The 23,530-nt window shown below is 35.7% G+C and overlaps 1 protein-coding gene across 1 annotated transcript in view; it reads right to left on the bottom strand.

Moving 5' to 3' along the window:
* SYT10 (synaptotagmin 10) overlaps positions 1–23,530 on the bottom strand; it is a 75,892-nt gene that overhangs the window by 7,463 nt on the left and 44,899 nt on the right. Inside the window, exon 4 of the mRNA XM_007175655.3 lies at positions 2,697–2,817. Within this exon, the coding sequence (XP_007175717.1) occupies positions 2,697–2,817 (121 nt within the window). The remainder of the gene's footprint in view (positions 1–2,696; positions 2,818–23,530) is intronic.

The following is a 23,530-nucleotide window of genomic DNA, read 5'->3' as shown; positions in this document are numbered from 1 at the left end:
TGAAATTAGAACATTCTTTAGCACCATATACAGAAATAAATTCAAAATGGATTAAAGACCTAAATGTGAGACTGGAAACTATAAAACTATAAAACTCTTAGAGGAAAACATAGGCAGAACACTCTCTGACATATCACAGCAATATCATTTTTGATCCATCTCCCAGAGTAATGGAAATAAAAACAAAAATAAACAAATGGGACCTAATTAAACTCAAAAGCTTTTGCATAGCAAAGGAAATGATAAGTAAAATGAAAATGAAAATACAACCCGCAGAATGAAAGAAAATATATGCAAATGATGTGACCGACAGGGATTAGTCTCCAAAATTTACAAACAGCTCATGAAGCTTAATATCATCAAAACAAACTGCCTGATCAAAAAATGGGCAGAAGAGCCAAATAGACATTTCTCCAAAGAAGACATACAGATGGCCAAAAGACACAAGAAAAGATGTTCAACATCACTAATTATTAGAGAAATGCAAATCAAAACTACAATGAGATATCACCTCACACCAGTCAGAATGGCTATCATCAAAAAATCCACAAAGAATAAATGCTGGAGAGGGTGTGGAGAGAAGGGAACCCTCCTACACTGTTGGTGGGAATGTAAATTGGTACAGCCACTATGGACAACAGTGTGGAGGTTTCTTTAAAACCTAAAAATAGAGCTATCACATGATCCTTCCATCCCACTCCTGGGCATATATCCAAAGAAAAACATGGCCCCAAAGTATACATGCACCCCAGTGTTCATTGCAGCGCTATTTACAATAGCCAAGACATGGAAGCAACCTAAATGCCCATCGACAGAGGAATGGATAAAGAAGATGTGGTATATATATACAGTGGAATATTACTCAAAAAAGAATGAAATAATGTAATTTGCAGCAACATAGATTGACCTAGAGATTATCATACTAAGAAGTGAAGTAAATCAGACAGAGAAAGAGAAATATCACATGATATCGCTTATATGTAGAATCTAAAAAAGAGATACAAATTAACTTATTTATAAAACAGAAACAGACTCCTATTTACTTTTCAATGTTTTAATAATAGGAAGTATGTTCTAAGGAAGAAGCTCATTTTTGTGATATAATTCTATGTATGAGCTTCCAGGCCTAAGCCTCTCATTAACAATGAGAACGAGTCCTAGTTTATTGTCTGCTACCCCCATCATGTCTCTGATGACATTTCTCTACTAGTGACAAGGATAATTTACTGGCTCCTTAGTTGATTCACAAGGCTGTTGTGAGAATTAATGAGGTGATGTTCTCAAAACGTGCACTCCCCCGATGAGAAGCTTCATATAAATAAAAAGTAGTCTTGCACTTAATTACAACTTTGATGTTGTTTGCTTGTCTTGGAATTTGGTTCTCTTTTGATACATGGTAGAAAGAGTAAAATAAACAATAATTTTCAGAGTGTGCTGTTTAAGTACTTCAACATTTACTTACCTATGACCTTTTTACCAAAATGAATGTGGAATTTATTTGTTTTCTTTCTATCCTTATATTTCAACTATGCATTGTAAATTTTAAAAAATGAATAGGAAATTCATGACATAGTTCAAAAATGAGATAGAGAAAGATGTGCACTGAGAAGTCTCCCTCCCATCTGTCCCCATACGTCTCCACTACTCAGTTTTTGTGTATCACTCAAGTATTTCTTCATGCAAATATTAGCAACATGAATATATATTCTAAGATTCCTCATTCTTACATAGGAGGGAGCATGATATCCATATTTATTCTTGTACCTCATTTTTTATTCACTTAGTATATCCTGGAGTTCTCTCTACATTAGAACTGAGAGTTCCCTCATACTTTTTGTGATGCAAATTTAGTTTATTTCTTTGTTCTGAAGAACCAAAAAGTTATAGATTCTACTCCCCATGTCATCTTTTACTATATCTCCACTACTATTTCTTATTTGTTTAATTCAACAAATGCTACTGAACTCCCTACTCTGTCTTTATCATTTTTTCTTCCACAGAGCTGTGCCAGAGTTCACCTATTAACTTACAAATAACTTTTCAAAACTGTGGTGATTTAAATGAAGGGATTAAAGAGAATGATGTGGTTTTACCTCTTTAACAAAGTTAGCACAAGAGAAATTTCCTTCAAGAATATCTTTAAGAAACTTTAAGGAGTATTCATTTACTTTATTATTTCTTTCACTCCCTGTTGTTGTCCAAATTTTTAGTTAGAAAGGTGGTAAGAAAGCAAATGCAAATAGTGGTCTTGGAATGTTATTTCTTTGCAGATCAGGTGAGGGAGATAAATTCAGTCTAAATATGTCTTCTTAGGACTCTTACTTGTAGAGTAACACAAGTTTAAATTGAATGGCTTAAAGTCCAAGGATATTCCTTTATAAGCAACTGACTAGTTGGAAGTAGGGAAGTGTATGGTAAATAATGCATTTTTGAGAAAGAACTAAATAAGTAGAGAAAGAAATAAAAATAAAAACCCAAGTTCAAAGTCTATCTATTCGATAATACTTTTTAAAAATTTCATAATGATAATGTAAACTAAAAAGGTGTTTGGAACACTTTATTTGGTAATCTCTTTTTCTACTTTTATAGTGTCCCATGACAGACAAATGAACTCAGTAATTCAATAGCCATATATAACTTTGGCTATGTGGAATATTTTATTTGGGAATGTACCCACTAGCCAATTGTGTGCATACCTGATGAGCCGGTGATATCCATAGCTTTCAGATTTCTGCACTTGATGACTGTCAATGTCACACGTCCAGCAGTTGGCAAATAACAAAGGGAAAACATGATTTCACCCAGGTCTATACTTTCCTAGAAAGGCAATTGGTAATGTTAGCAATTTCAAATACCAGATAGTGAAAACAAAATATAATAGAGTGAAAAATTGCTTTAGTGGAATATTTGAATGCCATTTTAAATTGTTTTATTGAGGATACAGATTGCATTGCAAAAAAGCTGTAATAAACAGAGTAAGATAAAAGAGTATATCCCAGTTGCTCATTTGATATATCTACTTGTATTTCTAACAGAAATCTCAAACTTAATACAATCAAAATCAGACTGCTGATTCTACTCATTCCTAATCATCTTCTGAAACCAATTCCTCTGTCATCTTTCCAAAATCAGGAAATGATATCATAATTCACCCAAAGGCTGGAAGCAAAAACCTAGCAGTCACTTTCATTCTTCTTTTTCTCTCACCCTTAACACATCGAACCCATGTCTTGTCTACATTATCTACAAAACATATACGAAATTACTGACTTTCTTTTCAGCTCTATTACTATCATTGAAACCAATATCACTTTTTGCCAGGATTACTTCAGTAGTCTCTAAAACTGATCTCAGAAGCAAAGTGATCACTTATGAAATGCAAATCACATTATTTCACTTTCCTGCTTAAAACCATCTAAAGGCTCACAACTATATTGGAATAAAATTCAAATTCTTTACCTGGGCATATAAGTGGGGTAATTATAAATCCTGGTAATCTAGGAAATTCCAGATTTATACCTACAGTCCTGATATAATTATTAAGAACGTCTCTTTCCATTATTAAATATGTCTTTGTTTAGATAATGCATTACAAAGTCATACATATAAGGAGGCCCCATGTGATCTGGACCCATCTATCACTCTATTAATCTCTTGCCTCTCCTTCAGCTCACTCTTATGCAGGCACAAAAGCTTTTTTCTGTTATTCAAACGAATGACTTTTGTTCCTGCTTTTGACCTTTGCATTTTCTTTTTCTCTCTCATATCTTTACATGGTTGACTCCTCTTCACCATGTAGGACTCAGCTCAAACAACATCTGTTCAGTGAGGCCTTCCCTCTTCCTATCCTATACCCATCCCACTCACATAACCTTCACATTTTTTTCATAGCACTTCTCATCACCAGAAATTATCTTTTACATTTATTTTTTGTTTCCCCAATTCCAATATATAAGGTCTAGGAGAGCACGGTTCTTATCTGTCTTATTTTTATATCTTAATGAAGGTACATAGCTGGCTCTCAGTGCAGTTTTTGAAGAAATGAAAGGATTATTAATTAATCTGGATTAAAACTGACCTGCTTTGTTTCATTAGTAAAGTAAAACTGTCCACAGTACCCTGGTATAGATAAATTTGCTGTCAGTGGCTGCATAGATGGTGGACAAATGAAAAAGAGTGTGAACAATACACATTTAGGATGCTTCTCAAAGAGTTGTTTACAGGAATTAAATCAAATTATTCCTGGTAAGAGTTGGAGGAATTGGGCTCCTGGACTTCAGACTATACGACAAAGCTACAGTAATCAAAACAGTATGGTACCAGCACAAAAACAGAAATATAGATCAATGAACAGCATTGAAAGCCCCGAGATAAACCCATGCACATATGGTCACCTTATTTTTGATAAAGGAGGCAAGAATATACAGTGGAGAAAAGACAGCCTCTCCAATAAGTGGTGCTGTGAAAACTGGACAGCTACATGTAAAAGAATGAAATTAGAACACTCCCTAACACTATACACACAAATAAACTCAAAATGGATTAAAGACCTAAATGTAAGGCCAGACAGTATAAAACTTAGAGGAAATCATAGGTAGAACACTCTATGACATAAATCACAGAAAGATCTTTTTTGACCCAGCTCCTAGAAAAATGGAAATAAAAACAAAAATAAACAAATGGGACCTAATGAAACTTAAAAGTTTTTGCACAGCAAAGGAAAGCATAAACAAGATGAAAAGACAACACTCAGAATGGGAGAAAATATTTGCAAACGAAGTAACTGACAAAGGATTAATCTCCAAAATATACAAGCAGCTCATGCAGCTCAATATCAAAAAAACAAACCACCCAATCCAAAAATGGGCAGAAGACCTAAAGTGACATTTCTCCAAAGAAGATATACAGATTGCCAACAAACGCATGAAAGGATGCTCAACATCATTCATCATTAGAGAAATGCATATCAAAACTACAATGAGGTATCACCTCACACCAGTCAGAATGGCCATCATCAAAAAATCTAGAAACAATAAATGCTGGAGAGGGTGTGGAGAAAAGGGAACCCTCTCGCACTGTTGGTGGGCATGTAAATTGATACAGCCACTATGGAGAACAGTATGGAAGTTCCTTAAAAAACTAAAAATAGAACTACCATATGACCCAACAATCACACTACTGGGCATATACCCTGAGAAAACCATAATTCAAAAGGACACATGTACCACAATGTTCATTGCAGCTCTATTTACAATAGCCAGGACATGGAAGTAACCTAAGTGTCCATCGACAGATGAATGGATAAAGAAGATGTGGCACATATATACAATGGAATATTACTCAACCAAAAGAAGAAACAAAATTGAGTTATTTGTAGTGAGGTGGATGGACCTAGAGTCTGTCATACAGAGTGAAGTAAGTCAGAAAGAGAAAAACAAATACCGTATGCTAACACATATATGTGGAATCTTAAAAAAAAAAAAAAAAAGAAGGTTCTGAAGAATCTAGGGGCAGGACAGGGATAAAGATGCAGACATAGAGAATGGAATTGAGGACACAGGGAGGGGGAAGGGTAAGCTGGGATGAAGTGAGAGAGTGGCATGGACATATATACACTACCAAATGTAGAATAGATAGCTAGTGGGAAGCAGCTGCATAGAACAGGGAGATCAGCTCAGTGCTTTGTGACCACCTAGAGGGGTGGGATAGGGAGGGTGGGAGGGAATCACAAGGGGGAGGAGATATCGGGATATATGTATACATATAGCTGATTCACTTTGTTATACAGCAGAAACTAACACAACATTGTAAAGCAATTATACTCCAATAAAGATGTTTAAAAAATAAATAAATAAAATAAAGTGACATCCTTCAGATAAAAAAAATATATATATTCCTGGTAAGACAAACTGTGGTAGATTTAATATGGCGGGAAATAAGTTTCTATGCATCCAGGTCCATAAAACTCGTTTTTAAAAATTCTTCATTAAGAACTATTAACATTTATTGGACTTATCCTTACAGTTTAGGTTCTGATTTATGTAACTCCCATTTCTTTATTCATGATCTAGAAGTAGTAGAGCCCAGCAATTAAGAGCATAAATTTTAGAGTCAGTTAAACTTGAGTTGATTCCTGTTTTCTACTTCTTGGCTGTGAGGTCCTAGGAAATTTAATTAAGCTTTGAATCTTTGAGACTTCATTTTCAGATTGAGGAAAATGCCATCTCCACAAGGGTTTTAATCATTAATTGGGATAATGTAAATAAAGTCCAAGGCACACAGTGTCTGGCATATGATAAGGCACGCTGTTTTGTTCATTGCTGTATTGCTATCACATGGAGCAGGGCCTTACACATATCAGGTGCTCAGTAATACTGGACAAGTGAAAAAAATTAATAAAAAAAAGCATTATTTTTTGAGAAAAAATACTAAGAAAATAATTATTTTAAAACAAAAGTATATCCAAATGTGTCTCCTCTGGGCTGTTTGATTGCTGCAGATCCAAAATAGCAAGAAAGATCCAAAAGGAGAGGTCTGAGAAAAAACAGGAAGAGTACAACCTCCTTCTAGTACTCATTCTTTTCATCACCAAGTAAATACTGAGTATTATTTGTTAAGTGCACTGGTAGGTGCTGTAGATACCAAAATAGAAATGGCATGATTCTGCCCTTGAAGATCTCAGTTGAGGAGGAAAAGAGTAGGCTATAAAGGGCTAAGAAAGGAAGTCTGAATTTTATTTTTATCTGATTCTTTATTTCTCTTTCTCTGTTTCCAAGTGTTTCTTTAGGCTCAATCAATGGACTGAAGTTCTCTGTCTGGTATCCATCCTTCTTTCCTTTACTGGACATTTCACTTCCCTGGAACTATCAATCAGAGTAGGCATATTTTGTTGAAAGCTGGTAAAATTTAAGGGATCCCTTTATAAATGTAGAACAAGATACCAGTTCCACCAAGAAACATGGTGGGGATGGTGATGGAGAAGCTAGGAAAGAAGTAGGAGACATGATCTCAGAGATGAAATACTTAGAATTCAACAGGAAATGAACTATATATAAGCAGAAAAAAGTATACAGACAGAGACATCTAAAGGGATTGGTAAATACAACATTTTCACATGTCTGACTGATATGGTTTTATTTTTACACATCACACTATCTGTAGAAGTAAATTTTCTGTTTCTTTAGATGTAGCACATGTTTACTGGATGGAACAAAGAAAGTTTGCTGTCTTTGGTCTCATCTCTCAATGATCCTTTCTATGAATTCAGTTGCAACATAATTTTGACTATTAATGAGTATTGGCAAATATAAAGAGTTTAAACTGGGGAGTGACCAAAGAACTAGCCCAAATAAACTGAAAGCAAAGAGCATGATTAAAGGACATATCTGAGTAACTTCATATGACAAGCTAGTTGGCTTTTTGTTACTGCAGTAGTAAGAAATCTACTTAAATATTTAAATTCCATATAGTCAGGAGTTTTAAGGAAACTAGAATGAACTGAGTAGGGAAAATTAATGTATAGTATGCATGCATAATAACTGCACAAAAATTTGAATCTTCATTAGAATATTTTTTTTCCTTCAGGAAGTATGAATGTGAAAGAACTAAAACTGCCTACATATGGAAAAGGGCAAAATACTCTGTAGGGTAAATACCAATATTCTTCAACTTTTTAAATCTGGAAGAAATATAAGAGATAATTATGAAAAATGAACTTAACAAAGGTAAATGGCTGTATGACCTTTAAAAAGGTCCCATCACAAAAGTAACATCAGAACTCCAGATTTTGGTGACAGTTTTCTGAGCTACAATGTGCACTGATTTCAGTACCCACCACTGAATCTGTCCGTGTGTTGATAGCCCACCTCCAGGGATGAGGTTGAGTTTTATTTGCCTCTGTTTGCCCCAGATCACTGCAGTTTATAAGGAAAGTCTTAGTTTCAACAATCTGAACCCTCTAATGCCCAGCAAAGAGCCAGGAAATAAATTGAAAGGTCTCTGAACATACAGCAGAAATATAACAAAGTTATGCAATAAAATTCTCTTATATAAGGAGACTACATCTTCTCTTATTCAACACCCATTTACTATTATTTTAGACAAAATTCTAAGAAGAATGTTTACTTGGTATATCAGTCTATAGCAGTTCAAAACACACATGTGAAATGTAAAGATGGGGAAACTAACAGCACTAGGTCTAGCAAAGGCAGAGATAAATGATAGCTGCAAAGACACAAAGCATATAAAAAAGAAACAAATACTGTATTCTAAAAAAGGATAACAATCTAGAATCATTTTGTATCAAGGGTAACTAACACTAATAAGTCTTCAGTAACTTAAAAACGACACTTTATTACAGACTTGAAGAGTAATTGATGTTCAAAATGATGACTGAGTCATCAACCTAGGGAAAATTATCCTATACGTTTTGTTTCAAAAGGTAGAGAAGTGTACACTATTTTTTAGAGTTATTTTTATCCAAAACCCTTAACATCTTTGAAGTGATAATTTTGGCTTAACATGAGAAAAGGCTTTGAGTTTCTGAAAATTTTATTTATGGGTAATCTCATTTACTGTAATTCGATATAAAAATGAAATTCCCATATTAACCTTTGAACAACTTTTGTGCCTTTGGGCAAATAATTATTTGAAAGCCTACTATAAAGCCTAGGATATCAGATTTCATAAAATTTCTTTCAAGTAGGATGACTTTTATTTCATTCTTATACACACCAATGTAATAGGTGAAACATTCACAGTGACAATCTTCTGAATCCATATTTGGAAAAAAGGCTCATGGAAAAAAGCTAACACTGAGGTTAGGTCAGGGACTATATATTTGATTTCTTCAACCTGGTTCCACAGACATAGAGCTGGGGAGATAAAGATCATTTTCTGATGACTGGTTACAGTCAGCCTCACAAACATATTCACAGTTATAAAGTTTTTGCATGTACTGTCTCTTCAAAATTAAAATAAAAAATCATTGGAAAGATAAATTGATATGCAAATAGTTGCATTACATATCTTATTTCAGGACTAACTGAACAAATAGTGAGCTCAAGATACGGAGAGGAGGCAGTTTAAAGGCTCAAAAACTAGTGATTATAATAACCAGGGGAAGCACTCCTGGAGGGAAATAATCATTACATCGGCGTTTGAAAGATTAAAGAGATTGGATTTTACAGGGAAAAAAGAGGAATGAAGCTCTATGTATGTACTATGATTAATACTCAGAAATAAGAATGGGCAATTTATGTTGAGAAATATGGAGTTTGGTGACCTGTTGGGGGATGTTTAAGGCTAGATGCAGTTGGCTTGGTGACTTCTCTGGGCAATAGGGATCCAAAGATTTTGGTAATATGAAAGACTGGGAGCTTGGCAGAATGGAAATGGCATAGATTCCTGAGTCAGAAAAGCCAGAGTTGAAATCCTATATCTTCCATGTACTACTTCCCAAGCACATGGCAAAAATACATGACCTCCTTTAACTTCACTTTGATCATAAGTAAAATGGGGATAATAACATCTGCCTCGTAAGGTAGGTATCATGCATCTAAAGTGCCTGGCATGAACAGACACTGAAAAAAAAAATAATGATGCTAATGAAAAGAATAGTTTAAAAAACATTTCTTTATTTTGAGTAGGCTAGATTAGGATGGAAAAAGACAGAAGAGAGGGGTCATTGAAATAAACAAGCATAGGAAGGTGTTGGCTGAAGAAAGGTTTGAATTCGGAGATATATTTGGAAAAATCACCAAGATTTATTAAAAAATATATTTAAATGAACAATTGGTTGCCATGGTGACAGCAGTCATCACATCCACCTAGCACCCTAAATGCAGCCTGCCTTCCTCATTTCTTGGTTGGTAAGAAAACAGATAGTTTTCCTCACATTGTTAAATGATACGTTATTGGCTAAAATGAGCTTCTTCATTAAGTTACTACATTACTTCATGAAATGAAGCTACAGTGAAATGAATACCCAAAGTGGGTCTGCTGAATTCAAACTACAGTAAAATACTTATTTCTCTCTGACCCCCACGTCCCATCCACCTGAGAAAATCATGGAACTTAACCTCAATCAATCCATTTAACCCCACTTGGCCTCAGTTTCTTTGGTATAAAATGAGGGTGTTCAAAGAGATAAACTAGTTATTTTCCAGCTCTAAAACTTTGTAGTCTTAAATACCAGTAAAATGAGGACTAAATAGTATACATAGCTCAGATATGTTCAGGAATGTATGGATAGGCCCTTTTAGTCTTTGTGTGCTACAGAGCTGGCAAAACCTCGTTGGAAAGACCAGAAAGGATCAACTGGTGCTAATAGCTTGATTTCAAGTTCAAGAATAAGTGGTCATAAAACATGGCTATCAATTAAATTTCCAGACAATGTGGCTTAGATGAGGAAGGATCCAATCCTTAAGGCAGAGAGCATAGGGTTGATTTGGTTGGGGATTCGTGAGAAAAGACCATACTGGACAATGAATATGCAGTGCCATTTATATTGTCCCCTGGCTCTGCTAAAAATTTCAATCGGATTGTGTTTGACTCTCTGATATGTGTTGGACACACAGGACCTACAATACAGTCCATATTCTTCAACATGACACATGTGGTCCCTAACAATTTGGTCCCTATGTTTTTTCTACCTTCATTTTACAAATTTCTTGTTATACACAACAAACCCCCAAACTCTGCACTCCAGCTGTATCAAATACCTCATCAATCTGTAAACATCCATTCATTTATTAGCATGCTTGTGTTAATTGAGAACATCCAAAATGGCACACACTCTTCTAGTCATTGAGGGAACACTGATGATCAAGACAAAATTTTCCTCCTCATAGGGCTTACATGGGATTTTAGACAAGTCACATAACCTCTCAGAACACCACACAATTAACTAGGGGACAAACTGCAATAAAAACATAGGTCTGCGTGATTTTAAAGTACATTTTTAAAATCAGTGTTGTAAGCATTTTTAAGAGGGATTCTTAGGTTCTAACTATGAGAATAGAGATGAAAAATACTTTATTCTTCCCATGAGGATCTAGGAGGACTTCAGAGGTGGGTGACTTTTAATCTGAATCTTGAGGAATGACTAATGGTAAAGGGAATTAAAAATAGAGGGAGCAGCATATAAAGAAGCTGTGGGTTGAGGCTTTGAAATGTCTAAGCATGACCAGAAGGTAAACAGAGATCACTGGCTCAGGATCCCTTCTCAGGAATACTTACTCAGATCAACCCAGATTTTCTCTGCAGTCAGGATGAGATCCATTTCATGGCTAATAACAATTACCTGGAGAGGTTGCATTTAGATTTAAAGGGGATAATATACAAAGATAATGTATGGCACGGGTCCAGTTTGCAGACTGACACATAGTAGATGCTCAAAAAATACTATTTTTTCTTGTGTATAACAATCTTTCTAGGGTCAGTGACTGATATAAGGTTGATGCTCAATAAAAAAGCATATTGAATGAATAAATCATAAAAGTATCAGGCCAGGTTATGACTTCAGGGACAGCAGGGACATCTACTGTTTGAAGAACTGAAGACTACTCAGTAATCAGAGATCAACTGAACAAAGACACTGTTCATGAATGTTGAGGGCTTTGTGAGTGAAACCCCTAGAAGTGTGCAAGGGCATGTCCATATATGGCTCAAAACACTTTTGAGCCATTTAAAGGTACACTAAGGTTTGGGGAGCTGAAGTTACATGATACTTATCTACTAGTTTTATTGAACTTATTTCTTTGTAGATCCCTCTACGCTAGTGTGATCTGGTATTATGTTTGCTATAATTCTATAGTGCATTGGAATTTCAGAATTAAATGTATCCTTAAGGTGGACAGATTGCTTCTTTTCTTTGTACATCTGGCCATCTCTTCCGCTCAACCAGCACAAGCAGTCTAGTGACATGGGAAGCAAACAAGAAGGAGGAAGAAGCTGTTTGAAAGAATACAGTTAGGGAATGTAATGAACATTATAATCCTTTTCCAGTTTCTAGCCCACTTCCCTCCTTTTCCTCCAAAGAACCAAAATTTTCACACAGCACTTCCTCCTTGCCCTTTCTCTTTATCCCAGTGATTCTGATTAAACCAGATTCCATCATGCTCAACGAAGGTGGGGAAGAAACAGCCAGAGGAGGGTCCTATCACAAAACCTAGTTACATTCCTGGATTTTCCCCATCATCTCCACTTAAAAATAGAGAAAATGCTCACCTGGTGTCCTTTAGCAGGACCTGCTAGTATTTCTGCAAGAAGGAAGGAATGCCTTTGTAATAAGCATATAATATTAGGCACTGTGCTTGGCCATGGCACAAAGATAAGGTGAAATATTGCTGATGTCAGGACAGGAATGGGCGGAGAGCGTGGAAGTGTTAGAGATGGGACCATTAGGAACCCTACTGAGCATTAAGTGCTTAATGGTCACAACCAAGAGCTATTAATGCCAGGGATGCTATTTAATAGTGCCTTGTTTCTTCTCAGTGGGAGAATTATTTTCAGCCCTCAATCTAAGCAGGAAATAACTCTACCTGACACACTGGTTTAGCTCTTATCCTATCCAACACAGCCATAGACTTAGCTACCAGGAATCATTAAGTACTCAGGTTGAAGAGACAGAGCTGAGGTCTTAAAATAACCTTTCCTGGGTTTAACAAATCAAGTCTTCTAACCACCTGCATAATAAGGACCCTGAAGCAAACAGGCGATAGCCTAATATAGACACTGGGACAAGAAGAACTTGGGACACAATAAGAGGATAAAAATTTGATAAGAACTCATTGTACTGGTTAAGAGATATCATAAGTTTCTTGCTGAGAGGAACTGGAGACTTATTCTCAAACCTTAATCACCATTTATAGATGGGGCATAGAAACCTTGTGTAGTAAACTGTGTACAGCAGTCCTTAGAGTGTTTGATGCTTTTAAATATCATTATAAAATTCCTAACTGAAGGAATTCCTCTCAGTATTGCTGTACGTAGATACTTGAACTGGATGAATTTTAAAGAATAAGAAATTGGTTTACTTGGTTCCTCCCCTCCACCACAAAGTCTATTCCCCACATAGTAGCCAGAGATCTTATTGATAACAAATGAAGCCATGGCTCACCTCTAATCAAAAGCCATCAATGGTCTCACATGTCACTCAGAATAAAACTCAAAGGTCTTTCCATGACTTGAAGTCTCTAGATAATCTGACCCTCATCTATCGCTCTCATCAGAGAGGCCTTATCTGACCACCCTATGAAGAGTGGCCCCACCTCACTGCCACTTCTTGTCTTTTACCCTGCCTCATGTTTCATATAGTACTTCCATTCATTGGACATATTAACATTTCTTTCATTATTACCTGTCTCCTTTTTCTACAAAGTAGGCCTTATTAGCTTGGGGACATTTTATGTCCTAAAACATCCAGAAAAGTGCTTGGTAAATAGGAGAACTAAATAGAAATTTGTTGAATTGAGAGATTTAAGATCCTTGGTCTACAAATAGGCATAGCAGGTAACCAGCCTGTGTTAAAAAAGTGTTCTCCTAGTCATTATTTTTCACTGGATGGGAAATATATCATACTTGTTTCTCTATAAATAAACAGATTATAAATTGAAACATTTGCAGTATACTTGATATGATAACATCCCGTTTGGACATAATTTTCTGCTCTGGTTATCTAAGCTCTTCTCTAGACTGTTATTTCATAGGTGTCTACACTTGTAAAGGATCCCTTTACTTACCATGGGGTGTGGAGTTATGCATAGAATATATAAAAATTTAAAAGTACTCCAAAAACATAAATAAAATTGGTATTCAATCAGTAAGATCCTTGGTTTAGTGAACTAATTAAATTTATAGAAAGACTTAATGCAGTGTAAGCCATAGCACAGTCTTTTATAACTTGTCATGTTTTATTCAATTTAAGATTGAGGATAATAGTAAAGTAAAGAATATCTCATTCATTTAAAAAATTGTGATGGTAATACATTTAAGAAAGTTAAATATTAAGGTAAGAAATTTAAGACATGGAAGGAATTGGGATATTAGTAACCAAGTGGATAACAAATAGCTGTTTTCTTTGTTTGCAAGATTACAGCATGTTGGGGATAACTGACACTTAACTTAGCAACTTTAAATTTTACAGGAACTGCATATCTATTATCTTATTTTATTTTCAAAATTATTCCTGTGGAGTTGATATTATTATAAACCTCTTTTTTTTTTTTTTTTTTTTTTGGTTGTGGAAACAAGTTCAGAAATGTTAAGCAATTTCACCAAAGTGATACGACTTGATGGTAGCAAATCCAGGATTCTAAAGGGCACTCACTTTGAGTTCCTATGGTTTTCTGCTTTCCTCTGTGACTTTCCCAGGTGGAAATACTGCTTCCCATTTTACTAGCCAGAAGAACAAACTCAAATTTGTTTTCATGGCCTTAGATTTCAAAGCTAGTGAATGAAGTACTATATTTCTTTCAAAATTTTGTAAAAATTAGAAAATCAGTTACCTGAATTTTAGTAAGCTATTTAATGCAGTCTATCATAGAAGAAGGGGAGAATATTTTGAACATTCACATTTTAAAATCAACTGCTTATCCTTTTCACTATGTAAGAGAATGTTAAAAATTAAACTAGTTAAATGCAAGAGAGAGAGGAACAATTTTAACTCAACACTACCTGTAGAATTATACTAAATTCCTAAATCTTGCAACAGACTCACATATATTGCTAGAACATCATGGGAATAAAAAGCTTCTCTCTGTCTCCTATAACCTCCAAGCATTACAACACAGAAAGACACAACTGATACAATTAAATTATACTTCTAATATGGATTTTTCACCAATTACATCTAAGAAAGAAAAATAGCTTAGAAATTTCCTGAAATAACACTGATTCTGACTGCTGTTTTGAATAAGGCCAAGAGTCATTGTTTAGTTCTTCATGCATTTTTGATAAAAGTTGTTAATAAGATGGATCTGACAGGATTATAAATTTTAAAGGTTTTATACATATATTTTGTCATAAATATCTTATTAAAAATTTCTTCGATTTATGTATTTTGAAATTTTAATTTTGTAAACCAAAAGTGAACTTCCATGTTAAAAAAATTAATTCTTTTCATATCTTTTTAGCATGTTTCAAGCATGGTAAAAATATAACATAGTTCAGGGCAAACTACACTGAACTAAGAGTTTAAATCTAGTTTTGAACCTTCTATTAATCAGTTGTGTGAATTTAAGTGATTTTTTATTATCACTGGACCTCCATTTGCTAAACTATAAAATGAAAGGAAATAATATGATAATAAGATCTAGACTTTCAAAATCCTACTCAGAACATACCCATGAACTTTTAGGTTAATATAAAAAGACTTCTTCCGGGCTTCCCTGGTGGCGCAGTGGTTGAGAATCTGCCTGCTAATGCAGGGGACACGGGTTCGAGCCCTGGTCTGGGAAGATCCCACATGCCACGGAGCAGCTGGGCCCGTGAGCCACAATTGCTGAGCCTGCGCGTCTGGAGCCTGTGCCCCGCGACGGGAGGGGCCGCAATAGAGAAAGGCCCGCGCACCGCGATGAAGAGCGGTCCCCGCACCGCGATGAAGAGTGGCCCCCGCTTGCCGCAACTGGAGAAAGCCCTCGCACGAACCGAAGACCCAACACAGCCAAAAATAAATAAATAAATAAATAAATAAATAAATAAATAAATAAGAAAATCCTTTAAAAAAAAAAAAAAAAAAGACTTCTGACTTATTATAAGCCTCATGCGGTTTACTCTGAGAACAAAATCTCAGATCATTATTATTTAACACATATTGATTTTACTTATATATAATTCTTCCAACTTAGATATTTTATTATACAACCTAAAAGTAACAAATTGGAGAAGTAAGGAATGCAGGAAGCACATATACTTATATGGATAGAAAATAGCATAATAGAAGAACAATGGACAAAAATAAAAATCTGCTTTTTAAATTTACTATCATAATTAATGGTCACAAAGATCACCACTAACATGGAAAGGTTAAGTTATATTCAGTAGCTCCTACTTAAAAAATAGGGATGAGTATAGCATTTTATGTGTTTCTAGGTTATATTTCTAAAGTAAGAAACTGGACACACAAATATATGTTTTGAAACCTATAAAATTATCATAAATTGGGGCAATTTTTAGACTATTCTAAATAAACAATCATTATTAACACTGAAACCTTGATTTTTAAAAGGCAAAAATTCAGATTTTTCAGTTGTGATGAAATGTGAAATTCCAGTGTAAGGAAGCCCTTGGAAATTCTCTGTGTAAAAAAGATTAGAAAATTTTAGGGTGCCTGCCAGCACCGCCTTCCTCACAGTAGAATCAGATTCTAGGAATGGCTGCTGCTGGTGTCTATTTCCCCAGGGTTAGCTGCAGCATTCCCCTTCTTCCCTAGGAGACTCTCCAAGACCAGCAACTGAGTGGCTGACAGGATCTTTGTGCTCCAGCCTGGTGTCAGGCCTGAGCCTCTAAGGTGGGAGAGCTGAGTTCAGGACATTGGACCACCAGAGACTTCCCAGCCCCACATAATATCAACTGGCGAGAGCTCTCCCAGAGATCTCTGTCTCAGCGCTAAGACCCAGCTCCACCCAATGGCCAGCAAGCTCCAGTGCTGGATGGCCCATGCCAAACAACTAGCAAGACAGAACACAACCTCACCCATTAGCAGAGAGGCTGACTAAAATCATACTAATTTCACAGACACCCCAAAACATACCACCAGATGCAGCCCTGCTCACCAGAAAGACAAGATCCAGCCCCACCCACCAGAACACAGGCACCAGTACCTTGCACTAGGAAGCCTACACAACCCACTGAACCAAAATCACCCACTAGGGGCAGACACCAAAAACAATGGGAACTACAAACCTGCAGCCTGTGAAAAGGGGACCACAAACACAGTAAGTTAAGCAAAATGAGAAGACAGAGAAACACACAGCACATGAAGGAGTAAGGTAAAAACCCACCAGACCTAACAAATGAAGAGGAAATAGGCAGTCTACCTGAAAAAGAATTCAGAGTAATAATAGTAAAGTTGATCCAGAATCCTGGAAACAGAATGAAGCAAATAAAAGAAACATTTAACAAGGACCTAGAAGAACTAAAGAGCAAACAAATAATGATGAACCACACAATAAATGAAATTAAAAATTCTCTAGAAAGAATCCACAGCAGAATAACTGAGCACAAGAATGGATAAGTGACCTGGAAGATAAAATAGTGGAAATAACTACTGCAGAGCACAATAAAGAAAAAAGAATGAAAAGAATTAAGGACAGTCTCAGAGACCTCTGGGACAACATGGAACACACCAACATCAAATTGTAGGGGCCCCAAAAGAAGAAGAGAAAAAGAAAGGGTCAGAGAAAATATTTAAAGAGAGTATAGTTGAAAACTTCCCTAATATGGGAAAGGAAATAGACAATCAACTCCAGGAAAAGCAGAGAGTCCCATACAGGATAAATCCAAAGAAAAACATGCCAAGACACATATTAATGAAACTAACAAAAATTAAATACAAAGAAAAAATATTAAAACCAACAAGGGAAAAGCAACAAATAACATACAAGGGAATCCCCCTGAGGTTAACAGCTGATATTTCAGCAGAAATTTTGCAAGCCAGAAGGGAGCGGCAGGACATGTTTAAAGTGATGAAAGAGAAAAACCTACAACCAAGATTACTCTACCCAGCAAGGATCTCATTCAGATTCGATAGGAAAATTAAAATTTTACAGACAAGAAAAAGTTAAGAAAATTCAGCACCACAAAACCAGCTTTACAAAAAATGGTAAAGGAACTTCTCTAGGCAGGAAACACAAGAGAAGGAAAAGACCTACAATAACAAACCCAAAACAATTAAGAAAATGGTAATAGGAACATACATATCGATAACTACCTTAAATATAAATGGATTAAATGCTCCAACCAAAAGATATACACTGGCTGAGTGGATACAAAAACAAGACCCATATATATGTTGTCTACAAGGAACCCACTTCAGAGCTAGGGACAAATACAGACTGAAAATGAGGGGATGGAAAAAGATATACCATGCAAACGGAAATCAAAAGAAAGCTGGAGTAGCAATTCTCATATCGGACAAAATAGACTTTAAAACAAAGACTATTACAAGAGACAAAGAAGGACACTATATAATGATCAAGGGATTGATCCAAGAAGAAGATATAACAATTGTAAATATTTATGCACCCAACATAGGAGCACCTCAATACATAAGGCAAATGCTAACAGCCATAAAAGGGGAAATCGACAGTAACACAATCATAGAAGGGGATTTTAACACCCCACATTCACCAATGGACAGATCATCCAAAATGAAAATAAATAAGGAAACACAAGCTTTAAATGATACATTAAACAAGATGGACTTAATTGATATTTATACGACATTCCATCCAAAACCAACAGAATACAATTTCTTCTCAAATGCTTATGGAACATTCTCCAAGATAGATCATATCTTGGGTCACAAATCAAGCCTTGGTAAATTTAAGAAAATTGAAATCATATCAGTATCTTTCCAACCACAACACTAAGAGACTACATTTAAATTACAGGGAAAAATCTGTAAAAAATACAAAAACATGGAAGCTAAACAATACACTACTAAATAACCAAGAAATCACTGAAGAAATCAAAGAGGAAATCAAAAAATACCTAGAAACAAATGACAATGAAAGCACGACAACCCAAAACCTATGGGATGCAGCAAAAGCTGTTCTAAAAGGGAAGTTTATGGCAATACAATCCTACCTCAAGAAACAAGAAACATCTCAAATAAACAACCTAAACTTACACCTAAAGCAATTAGGGAAAGAACATAAAAAACCCCAAGTTAGCGGAAGGAAAGAAATCATCAAGATCAGGTCAGAAATAAATGAAAAAGAAATGAAGGAAACAATAGGAAAGATCAATAAAACTAAAATCTGGTTCTTTGAGAAGATAAACAAAACTGATAAACCGTTAGCCACACTCATTAAGAAAAAAAGGGTGAAGACGCAAATCAATAAAATTAGAAATGAAAAAGTAGAAGTAACAGCTGACACTACAGAAATACAAAGGATCATGAGAGATTACTACAAGAAAATATATGCCAATAAAATGCACAACCTGGAAGAAATGGACAAATTCTTAGAAATGCACAACCTGCTGAGACTGAACCAGGAAGAATTAGAAAATACAAACAGACCAAACCCAAGCACTGAAATTGAAACTGTGATAAAAAATCTTCCAACAAACAAAAGCCCAGGACCAGATGGCTTCATGGGTGAATTCTATCAAATATTTAGAGAAGAGCAATGACCTATTCTTCTCTAATTCTTCCAAAATATAGCAGAGGGAGGAACACTCCCCAACTCATTCTATGATGCCACCATCACCCTGATGCCAAAGCCAGACAAAGATGTCACAAAAAAAGAAAACTATAAACAAATATTACTCATGAACATAGATGCAAAAATCCTCAACAAAATACTAGCAAACAGAATCCAACAGCACATTAACAGGATCATACACCATGATCAATTGGGGTTTTTCCCAGGAATGCAAGGATTCTTCAGTATATGCATATCAATCAATATGGTACACCATAATAACAAACTGAAGGATACAAACTGTATGATAATCTCAATAGATGCAGATAAAACTTCTGACAAAATTCAACACCCATTTATGATAAAAGCCCTGCAGAAAGTAGGCATACAGGAAACTTACCTCAACATAATAAAGGCCATATATGACAAACCAACAGCCAACATCGTTCTCAGTGGTGAAAAACGGCAACCATTTCCTCTAAGATCAGGAACAAGAAAAAGATGCCCACTCTCACCCTTATTATTCAACATAGTTTTGGAAGTTTTAGCCACAGCAGTCAGAGAAGAAAAAGAAATAAAAGGAATCCAAATCAGAAAAGAAGTAAAGCTGTCACTGTTTGCAGGTTACATGATACTATAAATAGAGAATCCTAAAGATGATACCAGAAAATTACTAGAGCTAATCAATGAGCTTGGTAAAGTAGCAGGATACAAAATTAATGCACAGAAATCTCTTGCATTCCTATACATGAATGATGAAAAATCTGAAAGAGAAATTAAGGAAACTCTCCCATTTACCCCTGCAACAAAAAGAATAAAATATCTAGGAATAAACCTATGTAAGGAGACAAAAGACCTGTATGCAGAAAACTATAAGACACTGATGAAAGTAATTAAATATGATAAAAACAGATGGAGAGATATACCATGTTCTTGGATTGGAAGAATCGATATTGTGAAAATGTCTATACTATCCAAAGCAAACTACAGATTCAGTGCAATCCCTGTCAAGCTACCAATGACATTTTTCCCAAAACTAGAACAAAAAATTTTACAATTTGTATGGAAACACAAGAGACCCCAAATAGCCAAAGCAATCTTGAGAAAGAATAATGGAGCTGGAGGAATCAGGCTCCCTGACTTCAGACTCACCTCTAAAGCTACAATAATCAAGACAGTATGGTACTGACACAAAAACAGAAATATAGATCAATGGAACAGAATAGAAAACCCAGAGATAAACCCATGCACATGTGGCCACCTTACCTTTGTTAAAGGAGGCAAGAATATACAATAGAGAAAAGACACCCTCTTCAATAAGTGGTGCTGGGAAAACTGGACAGCTATATGTAAAAGAATGAAATTAGAACACTCCCTAACACTACACACAAAAATAAACTCAAAATGGTTTAAAGACCTAAATGTAAGGCCAGACACTATCAAACTCTTAGAGGAAAACATAGGCAGAACACTCTATGACATAAATCACAGCAAGATCCTTTTTGACCCACCTCTTAGAGAAATGGAAATAAAAACAAAAATAAACAAATGGGACCTAATGAAACTTAAAAGCTTTTGCACAGCAAAGGAAACCATAAACAAGATGAAAAGACAACCCCCAGAATGGGAGAAAATATTTGTAAATGAAGCAACTGACAAAGGATTAGTCTCCAAAATATATAAACAGCTCATTCAGCTCAATATCAAAGAAACAAACACGCCAATCCAAAAATGGGCAGAAGACCTAAATAGACATTTCTCCAAAGAAGATATACAGATTGCCAACACGGGAAAGGGTGCTAAACATCACTAATCATTAGAAATGCAAATCAAAACTGTAATGAGGTATCACCTCACACCCATCAGAATGGCCATCATCCAAAAATCTACAGACAATAAATGCTGACGAGGGTGCAGAGAAAAGGGAACCCTCTCGCATTGTTGGTGGGAATGTAAATTGATACAGCCACTATGGAGAACTGTATGGAGGTTCCTTAAAAAACTAAATATAGAACTACCATGCGACCCAGAACCCCACTACTGGGCATATACCCTGAGAAAACCATAATTCAAAACGACACATGTACCACAATGTTCATTGCAGCTGTATTTACAATAACCAGGACATGGAAGCAACCTAAGTGTCCATTGACAGATGCATGGTAAAAGAAGATGTGGCACATATATACAATGGAATATTACTCAGCCATAAGAGGAAACACAACCGAGTTATTTGTAGTGAGGTGGATGGACCTAGAGTCTGTCATACAGAGTGAAGTAAGTCAGAAAGAGAAAAACAAATACCATATTCTAACACATATATATGGAATCTAAAGAAAAAAAAATGGTTCTGAAGAACCTAGGGGCAGGACAGGAATAAAGACGCAGACCTAGAGAATGGACTTGATGACACAGGGAGGGGGAAATGTAAGCTGGGCCGAAGTGAGAGAGAAGCACTCACATATATACACTGCCAAATGTAAAATAGATAGCTAGTGGGAAGCAGCTGCATTGCACGGGTAGATCAGCTTGATACTTTGTGACAACGTAGAGAGGTGAGATAAGGAGGGTGGGAGAGAGACGCAAGAGGGAGGGGATATGGGTATATATGTATACATATAGCCAATTCACTTTGTTATACAGTAGAAACTAATACAACATTGTAAAGCAATTATACTCCAATAATGATGTTAAAAAAAAGAAAAGAAAAAGATTCGAAAATTTTAACAATGTAATGGTTCTTTTTGTGGTTGAAGGCCTTGTCTTATTATCAAGAATTTAATGGACTAATTTAGCTTTCCTAAAGGTAATAAACACACAAAACATCTTAGACACATGGCATGGTCTAAGAAGGTTACAGGAAATTAAACTGTTTGTAATCAGGAATCATTTTCTTTCTTTGTGGTATCGTTCAGGGATACAAGAAGAAACAAACGACACACACAAATTAGAGTAATTCCAGAGGACTTAATGATGGGCCCATCTACAGTGATGTGAGCAGGAAGTAGGGAAACCACAAGAGATGCTGTGGTGCCCTGGTGCGGGTAAGAGTAGAGGTGGTAATGACCCCTACGTCTGAAAGGGCAAGGGGGTGGGGACATTTACCTGAATTCAGAAAGAAGTGGTAATAAGAATAGCCTACTTTGAGAGGAACGGTACCCTCAGATAAAGGATATTGCCATCCTGAGGCAATCTCTCAGAGAAAGATCTAAAGAGAATACATATCCAAATGTCATTTTCCTTCTGTCCTAACAGTTCTTGCCAGAACTCAGAGAGCAGAGAGTTTGCAGACAAACAGGCCAGCCACTTAAGGCACCAAACAGGGTGAAGAATATTGGAAAGGAACATACAGAAGATAACCAGCATCATTAACTCTTGAGGTTTTATAAGATACACTTTATAAGTGCATGCAGAGGTTGGTGAGGGAAAAAAGAGGAGGAGACGTGCCCAGTGGAAAAGGAACAGTCAAGTCAGGTGGGAGATGAGGGGCATGCTAGGTATCAGTGTGAGTATATATATCATAAAAGAAGAAATAGTATCTACTCACTGAATCACAGCATACAGTAACTAAATAGATTTAAATTATCTCTCACACAAAACTTTCCGACCTAAATAGAAAAGCATACCACCTAAAACTACCTTCACTATTATAATAGGACATAGCCATTTTTAGCACCAAGATCTTCTTTCCTGTTTAATATGTCAACTACAACAACCAAAACCATATCCCTGTGATATCATTCTGTTTATACTTCTTGGCCGCTAATGTATACTGAGCATTTGCAAATGTCTGGCTCTATGCTAGTCACCTATTTAGTCTATTCAACAAACTATGGTTCACCTTCTCATAATCCCCATTTTGCAGATAAGATAGTTAAGACTTAGAGAGATCTAGTAACTTTCTGAAAGACATACAGATAAATGACACAGCAAGGATGCAAAGCCATGGTCAGTTTGTTCCAGAGTCCACAACAATGATTATATTAGCCTTTTATTAGCAGTTTAAGTAGTACATTCCTGTAATATTCATTACAGCATTCTGCTGCACAAAACAAAACTTCAAAGTTAAAGCATATCTAAAAGTTAAATTTTGAATCATAATATTTGAGGTTGTTTAAAAAGTAAGATGATTTTTTTTTGCCTATATTCATAGCATCTAC

The sequence above is a fragment of the Balaenoptera acutorostrata genome, chromosome 11 (assembly GCF_949987535.1).
Source record: "Balaenoptera acutorostrata chromosome 11, mBalAcu1.1, whole genome shotgun sequence".
Classification (NCBI taxonomy): Eukaryota; Metazoa; Chordata; class Mammalia; order Artiodactyla; family Balaenopteridae; genus Balaenoptera; species Balaenoptera acutorostrata.
The sequence above is the reverse complement of the archived record's forward strand: the minus strand, read 5'-3'. Positions and strand labels throughout refer to the sequence as shown.